This window comes from Anolis carolinensis, chromosome 3 (genome assembly GCF_035594765.1).
Source record: "Anolis carolinensis isolate JA03-04 chromosome 3, rAnoCar3.1.pri, whole genome shotgun sequence".
NCBI classification, from domain to species: domain Eukaryota; kingdom Metazoa; phylum Chordata; class Lepidosauria; order Squamata; family Dactyloidae; genus Anolis; species Anolis carolinensis.
In genome coordinates this window covers 202,096,843-202,117,626 of record NC_085843.1, presented here as the reverse complement: position 1 = coordinate 202,117,626, position 20,784 = coordinate 202,096,843, and the positions used below count along the sequence as shown (strand labels likewise).

General features: G+C 37.0%; 1 protein-coding gene across 1 annotated transcript in view; it reads left to right on the top strand.

Moving 5' to 3' along the window:
* The window catches only part of tcerg1l (transcription elongation regulator 1 like), a 207,090-nt gene that overhangs the window by 150,918 nt on the left and 35,388 nt on the right, over positions 1-20,784 (top strand). The window contains 2 exon segments of the mRNA XM_003218553.4: positions 270-358; positions 14,995-15,149. Of these exon segments, the coding sequence (XP_003218601.1) occupies positions 270-358; positions 14,995-15,149 (244 nt within the window).

Sequence of the window (20,784 nt, the reverse complement as noted above, 5' to 3'; positions counted from 1 at the left end):
TACTGACTGAAAAGAGGTCAGTGATCCTCCATTTTTGGCGCATCAGATGCTCAGGTTCTAGACACCCAGTTGTCCAGCCAGTGATAAGGATCTCTGGAAGTTGAAGTCCAATTCATCTGGAGAGCCAAAAGTTGAGAATCACTATTGTAGACTGATGCATTATTTAAATGTCTGGAAAGAAAACACCATTTAATTTGTGTAACTTAAGTGAAGTACATAGTATAGAGATGCATTATCTTAATTAAAGTCTGTATTTTTTTCTCTTGAAGAATCATTCTTTAAAAGTACTCCCAGATGATGATGGTGGTGCAAATGGCAACAAACCTGTGGCATCCACCCCAGTGCCAGGATCTCCATGGTAAGCCAGTGTAAACCAGGTATTTTTCATCAATCTCTGTAGATACTACTGTCAAATAGAAATTGGTGATCTATTTTGAGTGTGGAAAATGATTTTTAAAAAGAAACTGATAATTTGAAGTCTGTTATCATAACTTTACAACAAGATGAAGCAAATACATTTCAAAAAATTATGTCTTTTGTCCCATTTCCTTGACTACATATAAAATATGTAGACATAGAAACCACATTAAAGACATAGAGTTGGATCTAGATATACATACATGTTTTAAAAAGAAGGAAGTGATTTTTCTCTCCCACTTAGGTGGGGTAGTGCAATTAATCCCCCAAAAAATTGCTAAATAGAACTTCAGAAAATCCTGGTGAATGACATGGGATGTGATACACTCAAATTACGTGAAAGCATCTTCTTTGAGTAGAGCTTATTCCATTTACAAGAGACAGTGTATGGTTCCTGTCACTATACTAGACTACATCCCATTTAAAATCTTAGTGTGATCTATGACCAACTAGGGTTGTACTGTCATTACAAACCAGCCATGAAGGAAAGGTTTGGGAGTGCTTCTAAGACCAAACCTGTATTTGGGTTACACTAGAAAAAGTAATATTTTAGTTGTTTGTTTTTATTGTTGATATACAGGCCAATTTCGACTCATCATGCAGATTTCATCATGTGATCCATCACAGAATCACACTGAAACATGGAGCAGACCTTTAGGGAATATATTATGAATTCATGCCCATTTAGATGTAGCATCAAAAAAAAAATACATAACCCATGATAAATTAACACACCCAGTAAACCTAGAACTGATCCCAAACCCTCTCCACTTGTAGGCTGGCTCCATGCTTCTGATGGATTCTGTGGTTGATATGACATTACCAGAATGCACTGGAATGTCATGTGGGAACAAGAGCAGGAAGTGTGAGAATGATTCCAGGTTGTACAGCTTATAACAAATTAAAAGGTGAGTTTTGATTGCTTCTGTGCAATCACATTAGCTCTGTATAGACATTCATGACATGCCGTAAAGACTGTGGAGTTGTCATGTCAAATTCAGAGTTCACATTCAGCCTTAATACCTGTAGGAAAGAGTAAGGTTTTTTGTCATTTAGGTATATTAAAAGTAAAGAACTAGGCCACTGAATTTGCTTGAAGGAACTGACATGCCAATGGGGAGATGTTTCTGCTGGATACTCTTAATTTGTTTCAAAAGCAATATTGTTTCTGTTCCATAATTTGAATTTTTGCATCTTCTATGATAGTTTAGAACCTGATTTCAAGTTCATTCTATAAGGATATAAGAGCCCTGAAGCATCAGGCAAAACCGAGTCTAGCATTCTATTGAATCTATACTTAGCCAAATGCCTGTGGGAAGCCCATAAGCCACATTTAAGCCCTTCCCTCCAGCATGCTTTCCAGAAACTAATATATAGAGGCATATATAGAGACTCCACCAAAAGCCAGACCCAGCATGTATTTGTCATCCAGATTGGGGGCCATCACTACATTTTTACAGTAGTGAATTCAACAATGTAGCTATGTACTGTATAGAAGAAGAAGTACTTCTTTATTTTAAAACACTTTTTTTGAATTTCCCCATTATTCACTTTTAGTATCTGAGTCCTAGTAGCATGAGAAACGAATTTTCCAACTCAAAGATTAACAGTGTGATTCCACAGAAATTTTGCTGAAGTTTATTTACAACCTAGTTAATATGTATAATGAAGGTGGCAATCATGTAGCCCTTCAATGGAAGTACCATTAGTTCTAAGCAACATAATCAATGGTGAGGAATTTTGGGAGTTGCAGTCCATCAACATTTGGAGGGTCAAATTTTCCATCTCTGGTTTATGGCCATCACTAGACTTTGGAGATCTCATATGCTAATAACATTTTAACAAATCATTTTTAGTGGTGAAATTACCGATAGTGATTTTCTAGGTGCAGGGGCCAAATTATAACTAGCAGTAGTGTATGCAATTGAAACACAAATTAGCTAAATAAAATTCAGCAGTATTTTTTACACTGGAAAGGAAGACTGCTCAGGAAAAGAAATGTTATTTGAAAGGGGCATTGAGATATAATGCCTCTTCAGGATTACTGTGGAAATTGGGGGTACTCCCATCTCTGCCCTCACTGCAGCTGACAAGGATGATCTCTCCACATCTAAGCCAATTTTCAAGTGGCGAAGTTGGAATCTTTCTACCAATGCCAGATTTTGATCCCCCCATATTTCAGCTCCATACAAAGCAATGGGGAACACTTTGGCCTTGAGAACCTTCAGAAAGGGACGTAAAGATCCTGGGTAATTATGATTACATAATTTATGAATTGCCTGTGCGGCATTATCAGCTTTTGCAATCAATTTGTGGTACAAAATAAGACAAATGCAACCACATAGACTCCCAGCCATATGCCTATTAGAACAAGATAACCACAAAGAGTGGTCATCATGGTTAAGTAGACTCGGTCACACAGTCAGCAAGATAGGTTTTGCCCCTCTCGAGCTAATAAATTTCGGGGCTAAAGTGTGCTCAATTGTATACCAAAGAGCCCTCGACATTGCTGCACAAAATGATCTTATGATCATAGCGCAAGCTAGAGCCACTCCATACCTGGCCAAATTTAAATGCAACGTGGGCATGGAAACCTACCTCTTCTTGACTCTTCCATTATATATTAGAAAACTTTTTACCCGGGCTAGATTTGAGCAGCTCGACATTAAGTCCAAGCTAGGTAGACATCAGAATATCCCCTATACGAAGAGAACCTGTGGGTGTCGTGAGGTAGATGCAGAAGTGGAGGACTCAGAACATTTTTTCTTAAAATGCCCCTACTACACCAGGATTCGATCTCTCTACTTAGACCCTCTGCTGGAGAATCATACTCACTTAGAGAATAAGGAGAAATTGCATATCCTTCTACAGGGTTCAGATAAAAACTCTATTTTAAAACTGGCCCTTTTTACGCAAAAAGCGCTGGCCATTCGTGAGAAGATGGAAGCTGAGAGCTGATACATTATTGCCATTAACAAAATCCAAACTTAAAATTTACTATGGACAAGACACTTGTTTTATTTACCCCTGTCCTCGTTCAAACCTTACCTTAGGAAATTACTAATTTTAACCTTTTTACTCTGTATTTGTCTAGCAGCGGGTTATTAGGCCGCAGGTTGGGATGTTTTGTATCTTTACATGGTTTTATTGTATGTATGTGTAAGTGTGTACGTATTGTATGTTTTACATGTTTTGATATGGTCAAAAGTGACTAATCAATAAAGAATTGTATGTAAGATATAATGCAGTTACATTAGCCAATTCAGTGCAAATGCAAAAAAGACTGGTACATTACATTAAAACATGTATACAGTGTTCCCTCACTACTTTGAGGTTCACTTTTCGCAGATTCGCTGTTTTGCAGTTTTTCAATAAACTCTAAAAGACTATTATAAATCATAGAAAATTCAAATTTACAGCCTAAGGAAGGGAGGAAGGAGAAGCCAAAGGGAGAGAAAAGGAGCCCAAGCGGCAACGGGAGGAGAAGGAGGTGATTTATCAACACACAATTGGTTGATAAAGACTTAAAATAGTGTATAACTACTAAAATAATGTATAAATATTAAAATAAATATAGCGTCTCTACTTCGCAGATTTTCACTTATTGCGGGTGGTCCTGGAACGTAACTCTCGCTTTAAGTGAGGGAACACTGTAATCAGGATGCAATACATTTTGAGATAATAACAAATGGTTTTAAGATCCAGAGGTTATGAAACACAAAAGATTGAGTGAATCTTTATGTTTCATGACATTTGGGACATGAAACAAAAAGTTGCGGGTGGTGTGGACCATACCAAAGCTAGTCTGAGCATAGATGAATTAGTATTTTAAAACAAAAATAAATAAATAAATAAGTGGTTGGAAGAAATCTTCATATTTTCATGAAAGGCCAGAGATGATAGCTGATAGGGAGTACATAAAACTAGGAATGGTGTTGAGAGAGAGGGAGAAATATCCTCATGTCTAGCTTATGTGCATTTAAAATATTGGTTGCCCATTGTAAATTAATTTTTCTCAACACACATTTCATTTAAGGATCAATCACCTCATTACCTTATGATCAGTACAGGGTCGCCTATTACAAAATGTTTGAGCAAAGAATTCATAGCCAAACAGTGTCCAATCCAAAGAGGCTGCTGGAGAATCAAATTCTTGATACCCGAGAATAGTAATAGATCAGGGGTGAGAAACTTGTGATTTTTCATATGCTGTTGGAATCCAGTTTCCATCAGCATTGTCCAATATGGCCAATAGTAAAGGAAGCTGAAATCCGACCATGGTCAGGATGCAGACCAAATGTGTGTGGAGGCATCTCTCCAAACACACTCTGTTTATAGTTTAAGTGATCTCTTCTGCTGTTTGATGAGCCACCAATGAGTCAAATAACCTCTGGTAGGCCACAGGTTGGTCTTATTTATAGTAGAAAATGTTAGCAGCCATAATGTCATAAACAGGTCTATGAGGAATATATTGTGAATCTAGCAGTCTGTATGAGAAAGTTGAGGAAATCTTCCTGGAGCTAACCAAAAACAACCAAGTGGAGAAACACTGATAAGCCCAATCAAAGGAAACCATTGCCAGAAAACACCAGGATCCAGACCGAGGGATTAGAACTGAAAGGGATGGATCTGACAAGTTGTCTCCATTATAGCATCCAGCCGTCTGACTGGGTTTCAGCCAGCTTTTTCTACAGAGGCTGATTGTGAAGCAGGAACATCTGTTGTGATTGTGCTGTGAACATTTACCTCTTGACTGGTTCACTCCCCCAATGCAAGATTGTGGCTTGGCAGAATCTGCTTCTCTATCAGAAAGAGATACAACACATAAATATGCTTTAACAAATGTACTTTCCGTTTTTCTCCCGTTGCTATCTGAAATTCTCAAGGCACCATATTGACTGGAAAAAGCCCAACTATTCATAATCTAAACTGTACAGACTGTTCTGAATTTATGAAGAGCAAACCTAATTATAATTGTAATGATTCTTGATGTAAGAAATATTTATGTGCTGAATTCTATTGGGATACCCAATTAGAGTAAAGTCATTGTTAAATGTGACTCAGCAGTGAATACACCAGTGATGAAATAGGTCTACTTTGATTTAATTTATTTTTGCTTTAAAATGAACAATCAGAACAGGGATGGAAAATGTGTTGCCTCCCAGCTGTTCGGCTGCATTGGTTCAAAGAGCCAACTAACTATGCTGATTAGAGTCATAATGCAACAACGTCTGGAGGACCAGATGTTGCCCATCCCCAAATGAACTCAATAGTAGCTATTTTACCCATGTTAATTATATAATATGATCTCAAGAGGGACTTCTATCCAATGGACAGGAGAAGAAGCTTCAGTTTGCCCACATCAGATGATCAATATAATCAATCATGAGTTTCATAGCTCATGGAGAAATTTCCCAGTATTATCAATGTTATTCAGTTTCTCTGAATCCTTCCTCTTTTTGCCTCTGTGTGTTTGGTTTGCACACTGCAATGTCTTTTTTTTTTTTACATTTCTCCCTAACTAGTATTCATTTGTACAACTTTCCCAGTTTAGGCAATATTTTTATTAAATACAATATTCAATTGCATTGTATCAATTCCCATTTTGAACCAGGCTTATTTCCTAGAAGTGCCCATTAAGTTTCACAAATGTGTCAATGTTTGAAGTGAAATGCATATTTTTGACTTTTCTGATCCAGTCAATGCGAGCCAGTCAACTTGAGCAATGATCTTAGCACAATCATATATATGCTTGTTTAGAAGAAAGTCCAAATCAGTAAGTTGATTGAAAGTGTAGAGGATGGAAGTTGTGACAACAGTCTGGTAAATATATATGAAACCAAACACAGAATACATGTTAAATAGCATCCTAGGTGCTGTAAATATGATGTTTAACACCATACTTTCTGTATACCTTCGGGCCAATTCAGATGGTACAAGTGTGATGGCATATGTTTTGACCAGAAGATGAATGTCAAAATCTATATTGTAGCAATGCATGTATTGGGTCAATCAAAAATGTCCAAAAAGTAGGCCTCCAGTTCCTGAGTTACAGACTAAAATCCATCAGGATTAATTTACTCATATGCAAACTTGTCTTTTCTCATCACAAAGCATGATTACATGGCTGTGGGACCATTCATGTTTCTTCCCATAATATGAGCGATAAAAATTATCAAATACTGTATATTCAAAAATGACAAAAAGTGGGTTTCTTGAATGCTGGGAAACCCTGGCAAGAATAATTTTAGAGGAGCAAGAACCTTTAACATTTAGGTTCTATTCTCTGCACAAAAAGTGTGTAGTGGTGTTTTGTTCAAAATATGCCGGGGGGTTTTTGCACAGGAAACCTTTTTTCTATGCAGGACATTTTTGAAGAAATGGTTCAAGATGGGAGTAGTTTTAGGAAACTGTGCAGGTTTAGGTTGGATTGTCATAGCAAGGTGAAAAATTGTAAAGTTGTTTGCTTTGGTCTAAGTAGGGAATGAAATTTACAAAGGTGTACATCTGTTCTCTTCACACTTTTTTTAAAAAATGCCAGATCAATGAATATTTGAATCTCAAAATCTTGCACAGATACTGTGCCTTTTTTATTGTCTTAGCATGTAAATTTGACGTTAGAAAGCATTCATCATTGTTGTAGGCTGAGAATTCAATAGTTCTAAAAGTTAACTTTTCCTTAAGGAAAAAAAGAAAGAAAGATTTGTATTGTAATGGATATTATTATTTATTGTATTGTTCACTGTGTTGTGAACGTTGGGGAGATGGTGGCGGGGTATAAATAAAGTTTTATTATTATTATTATTATTATTATTATTATTATTATTATTATTATTATTACTAAGGAGAGGAGAATAAAGGACCTTCTGGCATCTACACTGTAGAATTAAGGCCACCAGACATCACTTTAACTGTCATGGCTCAGTGCTATGGGAAATGTCATAGGAACTGTAGTTTTACAAGGCTTTTAGTTTTCTCTGCCAAAGAGTTCTGATGTCTCACCAAACTAAACCCCCTATGATTCCATTGCAAGTGGTATCAATCTGCATTCATTCTTCAGTGTAGATGAACCCTTAGAGACAAACAATTTGTTTGTCATCTTTAGTGGACTAAATCTCTTTCTGTAAGATGCAAAGAAAATACAGTGCATTAGCACACCAAACAATCAGTGCTTCTATAAATGTTTGTCGAGGATCACACTTTTCCAGTGTGATCCTCGAGATGTTTATTTTGAATTTAGTCCCACTAAATTTAGGGGTATTTAAATCACATCATCATGGTGCAGGTTTTAAGAGCATATTGTAGGTAAACTTCCAGTATTCCCATTTATTTTTAATTAGTGCCCTCTGATTGGAACAAATTACCATTTTAGATAATTGAAACCTTTATTTTGCCAAATAGAGACAAACAATATGTGATGCTGGGAGATGAGTCTGATAATTTTTAAATTAAATGTCAAATTGGGTTAGTAATGGGAAGGTGAAGAGATTTCTAGAGGGAGCTTCCATTTGGATCCATTTTAAGCACCTCTCCAGAGATGTTTCCTGTGCTTTTCAGTTCAGATGTGGAAATGGGCCATTTCCATTTTAGCTATTACCTTGTTTTTATTAGATAAATGCCTGGGCTTCAGCTGGCCCAGTGGTGGCAGTTAACACAATGAATGCATTTATAGCTGGAAATAAATTCTGCCATCATCCAGAGTAATGGAAAAGAGCCTGTGATATAGACCAGAGACTCTTGGAATTCAGAAACAGGAGGGAGAAAGCAACAGTGGAAGGATCAAATATTTTAACAGTACCATACTATGCACACTATCTTTAGTGTGTATGTGTGTGTCTTCAAGTCACCTGCCCATTTATAGTTACCCCATGAATATAATTTGTTTCTCTTAGTCAAGAAGTCCTCACAGATGGTTTTATCAGTCCCTTCCTCTGAAATACATCTTACAGCTCTTGATATTCTTTAATGTTCTCCCATTCAAGTACTAATCAGGGTTGAGCCTAGCCAATTTCTTAGGGCAGACAGGCTCTGGTGCCTTTCAGATACCTACGACTTATTCTGAGTAGATAGAATTGTTCTCTGAATAGTCAGTATATTTATTTATTTATTTATTTTTAAATTAATTTGACTGCAGACTATTTGATTTCAGGAATTTCTTACCAGTCACAGTTTGTAAATTGATAGGGTTTCTCTTCCTTGAGCGTCAGGAATAAATCTCAAACTACTATGTTTGTTTCACAGCAAAATAAATATAAAGGTTATTACTCTGGAATACAAGGCACTTGTCTCTGAATTGGTTCCTGCTGCTTTCTGCTTAGTTGCTTTTACATTCGGAGTCCTCATATATAAAAGAGGCGAAAGTACACTAGAATTTGTGAAATAGCCATGGAATATTAGATGTGGGATCAGGGATCCGCAATGCCCTCCTCAATTAGTTCTTCATACTTTGGAGTCTTGTCAAAATTATGTTTGGTTGGTGAGTACACATATCTGAAAAAATGTATATATAAAATCCAGAGTGGGATTCATCACCCCACTGACAACAAAGCTGCCAGCCTCCTTTAATAACAGATGACTGAACCACCATACGGCTCAGATTCTAGGAACCTGGAATCAAAATTTGGTTTAACTATAGAAGAGCTATCCAAAGGACTGACAATATTTTAGGAATTAAGATTCAGCACCTTGGAAAGCTCCTATATGAACTATATTAGAGAAATACAATAGTTTTATATTATGTAAATCTCCCAATGTGTCAACAAATGACCCACTGATGTTTGTCATTGAGTGTTAGAAGCCTGTTCTCATTTTCAAGACAAACTACTATTTGTTAGTTTGCTGGCTTTTACTTTATAGGCAATATGAAAGCCATTTCTGTCTTCTTTCCCAAATGGCTGCCAAGGTGATTTATAACAAAATACATTCAATAATAAAATCTCAGCAACCAAATCAATAAAATGGATGTAATATTCATTCCCTGAAATGAAAGCACGGATAATTTCTTGTATCCTTCGATCTAATAGGCTGTGACACAGTAAGATTTTAAAAATAAAGGAATTCTCTGTTTCTGGTCTGCATCATTTTGCATGTGGTTTTCCTCCAAGCTCAGTGCATCTGATTTCTGTATCAATCTGTGCTCTTTTAAATACTTTTTAATACATATTTGCTGTGATTCTGTATCACACTTTATGTTGTATAACTTTACATGTACATAGCTATGTTGCGGATGCGCTCTGGAGCCATCATTGTTTCTTTTTTCCCTTTCTTTTTTTTAAGTCAATGATTGTATCAGGGCATTTTGAAAATGCAAATGTTGCTGTTGTCACTTCAGCTCCACCCAAAATATTAGCCCATCTGACAGAAGAAAGATCATGTCACATTTATTGGGATTTATTAAGACTGAATTCCTCAACCATCCCTTTTGTAGTCAGATTCTCCTCTCCCAAATAAGAATGAATCCAGGATTCTGCTAGGTGTAGTGTTGGCAGACCAGTCATCTGCGATCAGGCTCTTCCATTGTAATTTGATCAATAAAAGTGATTTAATAGTTCCGTGGGCATGCCATTTCAGTAATCGAGGGCTATTTAACATTTCACGAGTACAGAAAGGTCCCCATATTTGCAGGGAATATGTTCCCAGCCATACCACAGTTATAGTTACAACAGAGTACTGTTGATTTACCTCCATTCAATAGAGATTCCTAAAAAAGGGTATCATCTCTAGGAATTTGCTAGGTTCTCCAGTGCAATTCAATGTATACAATAGGATCTTATGGAGAACTTAGTGAATTACTAGAGTAATCATCCTCCCCACCCCAGATGCAGATAAGTGAAATTAAGGTGATTGGTTCCATAGATATGGGGGCCTTGATATATATAATACTATGATTCCACTTAAATTAGAATGTACTTAGAATTTATAGCTAGAAGGCTTCACTGCTTCACCAAACTATAAAACCTAGTCTGGAACCATGCCAGTCATATTGGAATCATAGTGTTATAACCTGTTTAAAGGGGGCCACAGTGGTGCAATGGGTTTAACCCTTGTGCTGGCCGAACTGCTGACCTAAAGGTTGGCAGTTCGAATCCATGAGATGGGACGAGTTCCAATCTGTCAGCCCTAGCTTCCCCTGTGGGGACATGAGATAAGCCTCCCAGCAGGATGGTAACACATCTGGACAACATCTCTGTAGATGGTTGATTATCTCACACCAGAAGTGACTTGCAGTATGTTAGCTTCTGACGTGATTTAAAAAAACCTGTATGAAAAGAGTCCTAAATTGTGGCTTCTGTGAAGCATCTATGCACTGAGGTGCAAGACAGGTAAAGAATCTGTATCATTTTACACACAGATCATAGCTAATAGAAACTTGGGAGGAAACTAGAATGACAAAATCACAGTGATTGCTCAGTTTTTAACTGACAGAAATGGAAATTCGTAGAAAGCTGCCTTTGATTCCTACTGACACAACTAATAGCAGTGCTTATGTATTCCTTGGTGGCTGTCAGCTTGTATACAATGTTTGAGCCTATTTGCTTCATATAATCTCCATAGTTATTTTAGCCAAGGCAGTCAGTTCAACCTTTAGTTAAATCAATTAAATACTGATTTATTCTCCTGCTCTCAAACCAAAGGTTGACTCCTTAATGTACATGGTTCTATGGTTCTGATATTTATGATAGTTTGGCTTCCTACTCCTTAAGCTTTCTATCCACTTCACTATGATCTACAGTGAGCCAAAAATCTGTTCAGTGATGCGATTATAGTTCTTGTGGTGATTAACAGTGCTGGTGTTCAAATTAAGAAGAACCATATCCCTTAAAGTTGAAGAAATTGTAATACTTTCCTTAAGCAATTAGTACAATATAATAATAATAATAATAATAATAATAATAATAATAATAATAATAATAATAGAAAAGAAAAAGGTTTGGATCATTGATGTTGCCATCCCAGGTGACAGTCGCATTGACGAAAAACAACAGAAAAAACTCAGCCGTTATCAGGACCTCAAGATTGAACTTCAAAGACTCTGGCAGAAACCAGTGCAGGTGGTCCCGGTGGTGATGGGCACACTGGGTGCCGTGCCAAAGGATCTCAGCCAGCATTTGGAAACAATAGACATTGACAAAATTACGATCTGCCAACTGCAAAAGGCCACCCTACTGGGATCTGCGCGCACCATCCGAAAATACATCACACAGTCCTAGACACTTGGGAAGTGTTCGACTTGTGATTTTGTGATACGAAATCCAGCATATCTATCTTGTTTGCTGTGTCATAATAATAATAATAATAATAATAATAATAATAATAATAATAATAATAATAATAATACATTTTGAAAACTATAGCAGATTTCTCTCTTACTGTTTCCAATGGTTTGCAGTGATTTCATTATTTGTAATTGATTATATGATATTTAATTTCATTTTTGGAATAATTAATGTCCTTGCTCTTTTTAAATATGTAAGTCAACATGCAGTTAGTAGTGGTGTGCATTCGGGTAGAAGCTTGTCCCGTTTCATTTCAGGCTTTCATTGAGGGGCCCGATCTGTATTCGGAAAGTCTCCCGAAATTGGGAGGGTTGTTTTCGGTGGTTTTGTTTTTTGTTTTGGGGGCCCAAAAATTGGTCCATTATGGGAGGGGGGGGGCTTCCCACCTACTGGCTCCCCTTTCTGAGGTGTTCAGTTGCCTGGCAGACACTGCACTTCTTCTCTTCTTCCTCCTCCCTCTCCCCCTCACACCCGCAATGCCCCACATTAACTCACAGGAGTCATGGCCAAGCAGGAAGGAACCACCACCCCTCCCTCCTTTCAACTCAGAGAGTGTGGTGGGTGGCGGGGCATGTGTGTGTGGTGGGATGTGTGACTGTGCAGGCGCTCAGCTGCCAGCAGGCACTGAGAGGCACACACAAGCTTTCCAGGCCTGCTTGCATGCCCCACGTTACACACAAACTCTCCCTGGAAAGAAAGTATATCTGTTGAGGAAGATCAAGCAGTCCTGGAAAACACACACTTGCCTCTCAGTGCCTGCCTGCAGCTGAGTGCCAGCACAGTCACACACCCACACATACCTGCCTCAAAAGGAGGGAGGGAAGGTGGTCCCTTCCACCCTGATCCTGAGGTCCAGATGTGGGGCTGCCAGGCCATGACTCCCGTGAGTGAATGCGGGGCATTGTGGGTGTGGGGGGAGGAAGGGAGGAGTAGAAAGAGAAGAAGCACGCATGCATGAAATTTTGGCTCCACACGAAAGCAAGCTTTTGTGCCAAGCTGAGTTTAATGTGGGGAAGGAGGGCTTTCTGTTTCGTGCTTCCGAATAAATGAAAGACATGGAAGAAATGGTAAGAACGAATTTCACGCACATGTCTAGCAGTCACTTAACTTTCTCTATCAGGTATAGAGCAAATTGAAACTATAAGCCCTCAACTTTCATGGGTTTTACTTCTGTGGTTTTGATTATTCTCTACTTAACAACTTAATATTCCTTCCACCTTTCCTACAAACAGGAGAGGAGGAGGAGCAGCAGCAGCAGCAGCAAGAAAAATAAACCACTGCTGCTGCCAGCTTATGTTAAAATTGATTTCAGTACTGAGTTCCTTGGAGGCAAAGCCTTGGAAAAACTGGTGGCTGCATTGTGGTACCAAGATTAGAATGTCAGAAAGGGAGGTATGGGATGGTGTTGTTCAGGAAAGGAGTTATGTAGCATGCATATTTGAGAGGTCTTCTGATTTTTTTTCTCATTTCTATGGGGATCCTGCACCACTAGGGTCAATTGTATTTACAATTGAAAATAACATTTAATCTAGACTCTTAAAATACTTATTTATCTTCATAGTTCAAAGTCCCCAAAGTTAATTTGGGGATTTACTTTTTGGTTTTAAATGCAAAATAATTTCTGTTGTCTAAATATTTTACAAAAGAAATAAACAGTGAGTTTTTAAATTAAACTTAAAACATTGCATTTAGTTTAATTGGAGATTCACAAACACTTTTAATCTAGACAAGTATTATGTGGTTTTATTACAAGCTTGTGTGTAATACAGCATATTCGGCTTGTGGGATATTTTCCTTGGACATTCGCTTATAGGTTATAGGGGAAAAATCAGAATGAATTAAGAACATGATTCAAGGCAAGAGAGATTATCTCTCATATTCCATCTCATGTACAAATTCTCATTTATTTACCAGTACTAGATACTGCATGGGAAGTACATTAACTTACACTTATTTCATTTGTTTTATTTATATGCGTCTCCTGGTCCCTTCCACATCACTGCATACTATGCTAAGTGTGCTTTACAGCGCCATTGGGCAGAACAGGCACATCAGTGTACCATACATTGTCTATCACTGTGTAAGAGCACAACACTTAAAGCTACCCATTGAGAATACTCCATGGTTAACTCAGGTTCTCACTTACATGAAAGATCTTTTATACATGAACACAAGGACTCATTCACATTGCCAATGAATGTGAAGCCACTGAAGTGTGTTTCTGGCATGAACATACTTCTGTTCCTCAAAGGTTTGGTAAACCCATGGAGGGGGAATAACTGAATTTTAACTTTGAGACCTGCATATCTTTCTCTAGAGTTGGGTGTCTATGAGATCTTCAACTGCTGTCTTATAAACAGTCCTTCAGAGACAAATACTTTGTCAAAATGAAGCTGTAATGGCTATAATAGCATATTGATAAGTTATTACAATGACAGGTGAATGTTTTTGAAATTAAATATAATACCCAAAATAAATGTAATGCAATGAAAGCATTGCCATTTCGATAAGGAGTACAGCAAACAATTCAAAGTCAGCAAAACCAGGAGAGATGGTCTCTGCAGCACCTCATGCCCCCCATACTTGGCTCCAGAGGATAACGCCATAAAATATTTCTGACACAGTTTTCAAGCATCTACTAACATGATATTAAATGTGAACCAATGATTGAAACCTAATCCTGGAAGGACCATATGAAATGGTCTGGGCACAGAAAGGGGTACAAGGACATCTATCCCAAACCTTTTTAAAGAAAATAAGAGGGAAACTTCAAGCCTTTTTATTGTGGTTCATTATTGTTATATTTCCACATTTCTGGACTTCATGCATGTAGCAATAGGTGCTCCAGGTGAAAATATAGACCCACCACAGTTGCCCAACCCTGCTCGTATGTTTTTTGTATTTCATCTTCCAGCAAGCCCGTATTGCAAATGGTCCCAAATGTCCTCAATCAAAAAGGGAGTCATAGCTCTTCATGGCATTCCACTATAGCCATCATGACAGCATTTTGCATCTGCTGCAAATAAAATGAATTCAAAATTATGCTAGGGAAGAAACAAAAATTGCCTGGAAGTCCAAAAATGTGAACAAATGATGAAAAGTCTCATAATCTCACCCAGTGGGAAGAAAGCTTTTAAAATCCTTCCTTTTTATGTAAGAATGAAATAGATGAAGAATTACAACCTCAGGCCCAAACATTTCCCACCTTTGTTTTTGAAAGAATGAATTAGTAATGCAAGTAGTATTTCTTCTTTCCTGTTGCATTTGAGATTCTCTAAGCCTAGTTTGTTAATTAAAATAGGTGTATAGTCTGGACTGGAGATGACCGAGTCTTCTTCTTCAACCCTACAATGCAGTTGTCAGTGTGGGAGAAACCTGTGGATCTAAAGAACCGTGGTGATATTAACAGAATAATTGAAGACCCACCCCATAAACGCAAACTGGAAGCTTCAGCAAGTAACTAATGCTGTGATTATTTTTGTCTATTTAAATCTAAATGATGTGTGAAAATGCTGGTTATTAAATATGCAAATCTAACAAGTTAAATGATATTGGATGAAATGTTGCTTTTGTATTATTGAGGTTCTGCTCACTGATTCTTCTCTCAATAAGTTCTGATTCATAATGAAAGATCTAATGCTGAAAGTGCAGGTTGTAGTCTATAAGAGCTATCATGGATCATACTATTAGTTATAATCATATTTAATAATAATAATAATAATAATAATAATAATAATAATAATAATAATAACTTTATTCTTATACCCCGCCCCATCTCCCCGAAGAGACTCAGGGCGGCTTACATGCGGCCATGTTTTATTATTTAGATGTTTTATTCCATGTTTTACCACCAAAAGAAATATAGCTGATAGAAATACAAGATAGGGCCTTCTCATTGTTAACCCTCTAGTGCTAGAACCTTCTTTAGGTAGGCCCTTTACTTGATAATATTTAGATATGTGGTTGATACATGTTTTTCTCACCACACTTACATATTTTAATCAGGCTAATAGCTCCCTATGCTGTGTTCATTTTGAATGTTTTTTTCTTTTTCAAAATGCACTTTTGATGCTAAAAATATATTGAAATGTATTTTTTATGAATTAAATGAATGAGTTGCATTAGGTAGGCTTTGATCCGAACTAGACTTAATCCACTAAAACAATGGGCCTTATTAATCACCGCTTGTATAAGTCCCATTGATTTGAGTGAGTCTACTCAAGTTGGTGTGATATTGGATTTAGTTCAAGGGCTTCTGGGTATTATTGTGTTTGTTGAATTTTACAGCCTAAATATATGTAATGGAAATAGGCCTAATTGTGATGTAGAATTCTTAGTTGAAACATTATTTGATGTCCTGCCTACTTTTCTTTTCACCTTTCATGTATCCATATTTCACTATTTCTTGTTAAAAATACCTCTTTGTGGTTTGCTTTGCCTAAATGCCTTGTTGCCCATGCCCGGGGAAGCGGTCCTGTGATAAGTGATTATTTAGACCAACTGCAGGAAAGAAATCTCAAAAATCCTTCTCACTTAAATGATGGACGATTTGGCAGGCCTGTGGTTGCTTTTTTCCAAATAGGACATTGGTAGTCTCTAGACATGAGAGATTTCTTAAAGACATTCTTGGCACCAAGAAAGCATTCTAATTGGTATGCTGAGATAATATTTTCAATTATCAGAATATATGTCAGGGACAGTATTTTAAAAAATGAGTACTTCTAGAAATTCTTGGTTTCTTGTCTTTTGTGAGAAAGTAATCACTGCCAGTACTATAAATAAATTATTACATATAAATGCTTGTAATAATAAATAATACTATTTCATAGCATCCTAAAGCACTGAAGAAGAAATGTCTATTTTCAAGTATTATTTACAGCATTTATATTCCACCCTTCTCACCCCGAAGGGGACTCAGAGTGGATCACATTACACATATAGGCAAACATTCAATGCCTTTTAACATAGAACAAAGACAGACAAACATAGGCTCTGAGCGGGCCTTGAACTCATGACCTCCTGGTCAGAGTGATTCATTGCAGTGATTCATTGCAGCTGCTCTCCAGCCTGCACCACAAGTATGTGCTTGTTTGTTTCTTCAGCCAACATGGATGAGACATTCAAATGTCCAAGGAATTTCCAATAGCTCTTACAAGTTGTACAGAGCACTAGAGAAGCTAAACTGTACTTCTCTGAATCAGGACATCACTTTGCTTGCCTCCATACTTTTCATTGTGCAATCTGGGAGCTATGCTAGTCATGCAGGGTATATAGCTTTCATTCAGTTCCGGATCAGAAAAGAACTGTGTTCTGTATTTAAGGTAGGAATTGTTTTGCACAAACAAAGACATGCACTTTATAATTGAAATTCAATAAACAAAAATCAAATGTATTTGTACATATTTTGCTGCAAATGCAATTTTATAATGCAGTTCATTTTTCTGCTGGTGCTCATTTACACATAAAATGAATAAGGGATGAGGCACAAAGAATCACTAAGAACCCTATTGCTAAGAAATCAAAGACATCGCTCTGTTAGTCAGGAATATCAATATGTACAAGGATCTTATAACACCTTTGAGACAAACTGAGAGAATGGAGTTGGCAGCACAAGCTTTCATAGACTAAGTCTACTTCTTCAGAAGCATTGAATAAAGTGCCTAGGAACAGACTTTTATAGGAAGACCATGTATCCATAGAAATGCAAAGCTTGTGAGTATAGTGATGAGGCGACAGGTTCAGTATTAATTATGTTCACCTGGGGACAAAAAAATGGAGGGAAGATGTTAGCTAACTATAAGATGAGTAAATGACAATATGAACGGTGAAAGGAGTTATTGAAAGAAATATTAGGGACTGAACTATGATGTATGTATTTCTGTGTTTCTGAAAATTGTCCCTAGCTTAAACAGTTTACAATAGTCAGAATAATTGCCAACCCCCAAAAATATTACTTTGAATTGAATAAGCGGAAGTTATTTCAACTAATTAGACGTTAAATTAAGGTTAGATGTCAAAATTTCCCAAGCAAAGTTATCAGAGTATTTTAGGTCAACGATAATTTCTTCCACTATAAAATCAAATGCATTTGGAATTCAAGCATGAATAAAAACTGAAACAATTAAAATTTTTCACATTTGCAGGAGAATCCATGATCACTGATATTCATGAAGGTGTCATAGTCTGGTTGAATTGACATGCATTATGCTTTTCTGAACAATACATCCCATATTCTACTTCTTCTGAACTGATGAGTGCAATGCTAGGATAAGAATTAATCAGCAAGAAAGCATTGCAGTTTTGAGCCTTCTTACTTGGGATTTGAGATTGTCCATTTCATTACTCCTCCCTCCTCCACAGTTTCCCTATGGTCAGTCTTCATTATACTGTTTTTTCCCCATCTGCATGCTTTAGGCTTCTTTCCTTCCTTCCATTTCTTCAAACCTTTGGGTCCAAAACCACAGCTTGAAAGTAACATGTTCAAAGAGATGTTATTACTCAAAATTCATTAAATATATTGTGACTGTACGCCTGACAGCCTCACTATAACAACCTAACATTCTCTTTGTTCTGCCAAGAAACAATGCAATCATTATTCCCAAAACACAAGATTGGTGAAAGGGGATTATTGACCATTTCTAGCCATTCTAACATGCCTTTTAAAAATACTTTGGGTTTCAGGAACCAAATCTCTGTCGACACTGATGTAGGCTGTAGCTGAGTGTCCCTTTCTATCTTGCAAAAAACCTTAACAGTGTATAGTTAATGCACTGTGTATAGTTAAAGCACTTAGTAAAATATACAGTGATGGACAACGGGATGAATGATACTTTGCTGGCCATGCAAACTAAATAGTATTAGATATATTTTCAAGAAATTGAACTTCGGAACCATCTTTCAGGAAGATTTCAATATTCTAAGAACATGCTATCTTCTTACTTTCATTCCATTATACTTTTGTATTATTGTATCTTTTAAAATTATGGAAACATGATTTTTAAAAATTCTCAACACTTCATTTTCTATCTGAAACCAAATGCTCATTCTGTGGTTGACAAATGACATCACACACAGACAAGTATTGGCCATATTCATGCAAAATCACAGGATTCATTCATTCAATTTACATTCTTGTTCAACAAAACATGCAGTATAACATTAGCCTAAATAATTATATGCTTTTGCATTTTTCAATATTACTGAAATATACTACTTCCTCAAAATGAAAATTATACATTTAATAAGGTATTATTGAATTAGAGGGAGAGAAAAACCTTTTTCTTGATTCTTACATCCAAGACTGCTTATCTTGTTGAAGATCCATGCAGCTATTAAGAAATAGCTTTTGCTAACAGATTTAAAGGCCATTTGAGCATGGACTGCACAATCTTTTCAGAGAGTTTAACAGCGCAAAAGAAGAAATAGACACGCCCTCTTATTCCCCCCCCCCCTCACATACACACAAACACAGGAGAGATATAATACCAACTGATAGAGTATTAGGGAGTGAGGAACTATTCTCATGCAATTATTCTCACAACTGTACTAACCTTTTGCCATAACACTGCATCTGAAGCATTTTTATTGAGCATAAGCACCATTGCTTATAAATGTGCTGAGTATTCTTGATCACAATAGGGCTCTTCTGTAGCTCCCATTCATTCAATAGCGCTCTTGGAGAAGTACTCCAGTAGGTTTTGCTTAGATTGCTACAAGATGGAGAATAAATGGCATTCTCCATTATTTCCTCCTTGTATAAATTCCCCACTAACATCTTTAGCCTCTCAAAATATTAAATTAGAATGCCCAACCAAAATATTCAGCTACTCTCCTTCTTCATCCCTTTTAGATGTGTGTGTGTGTGTGTGTGTGTGTGTGTGTGTGTGTGTGTACTCCATAGAATTTGCCAGTTTTACATTTCAAATCACAACTGTGACCCAGTCAACCAGGGCAGCACTAAAAATGTTGATGGGGAATTAGAAATGTGTCCTTTTCATATCCTTTTAAATACATAGTAACACTTTATGTTTCCTGTTTGAATATATATATATATATATATATATATATATATATATATATATATATGAAAGACCTTCGTATATTTTGTGTATTGCTCTTGCTGATTGTGGACCTCACTACATGGACAAAAAGCCCCATCCTAGATGCAGCCAGGACAGACTGCCAGGGTTACTTATGGCAGGGCTCTATCCTGAATCCATCCTAATTGTGTTTCGGCAGCATGTTGAGAAGCTGCCCTGAGAACACGGGCAGTTACCTTTGTTCTCATTGACTAAGCTAGGGACAACACGGGAGCAAACCAGGGACAGACAGGAAACCATGTGTGATGATAAAGGAGTGATGCAGGATGATACCTGACAGTTTTCCCCACTGGCCAACAGATTTACTCCACTGCCCAATAGATTCACACAGTGTCCGCCAGCTTAAGGACTCCCATGTGATGAGGTCCTGTGTTTCCTTGACCCATTTATTTCCAGAGAGTAAAGAATAGCAGTATCTTTTGGCTGGTATCTGTTTGAAATTGCTTGCTTTCCACATGCTCTTTATTCAAGAGCATATTCAAGCTATTTTTTCTCACACTGAGACAAACAACTTTTAAGTGTGTCACAACATTTTTCTTTCTAGTCAGCTCTAAGCGGTCTATGGGGTGATAAAGGTTTTATAGATGTTCAGTCTCAGATGCTTGTGACACCATACCTCAGATAAGTCTTAGCAGATTTTTGTGTGTCCTTGATGCCTCCTGTGTGGTTTCCCAATAAACGAAATAAAGATCTAGTCTTGTCTTCCACAGAGGTAGAATTCTTCTTGCACTAGTCTGCCTAAAGCTCAGGAAATATTTGTTTTATCTCTTTTCATAAGCATAGAATAAACTAATCAACAAATAAGCATATCACTATACGTTAATTTGTTTTGAAGTCAAAGGATTATATCCAGAATGTTTACTTCCTAATTACTGTTTATATATATATAAAAAATGTAATGTGCATTTTCCCCATGGAGTTAACAAAAAAAACACTGGACCAAATCACACCAAATTTGGCCACAAAAGACATAGTCAGCCAATCTATGCCTT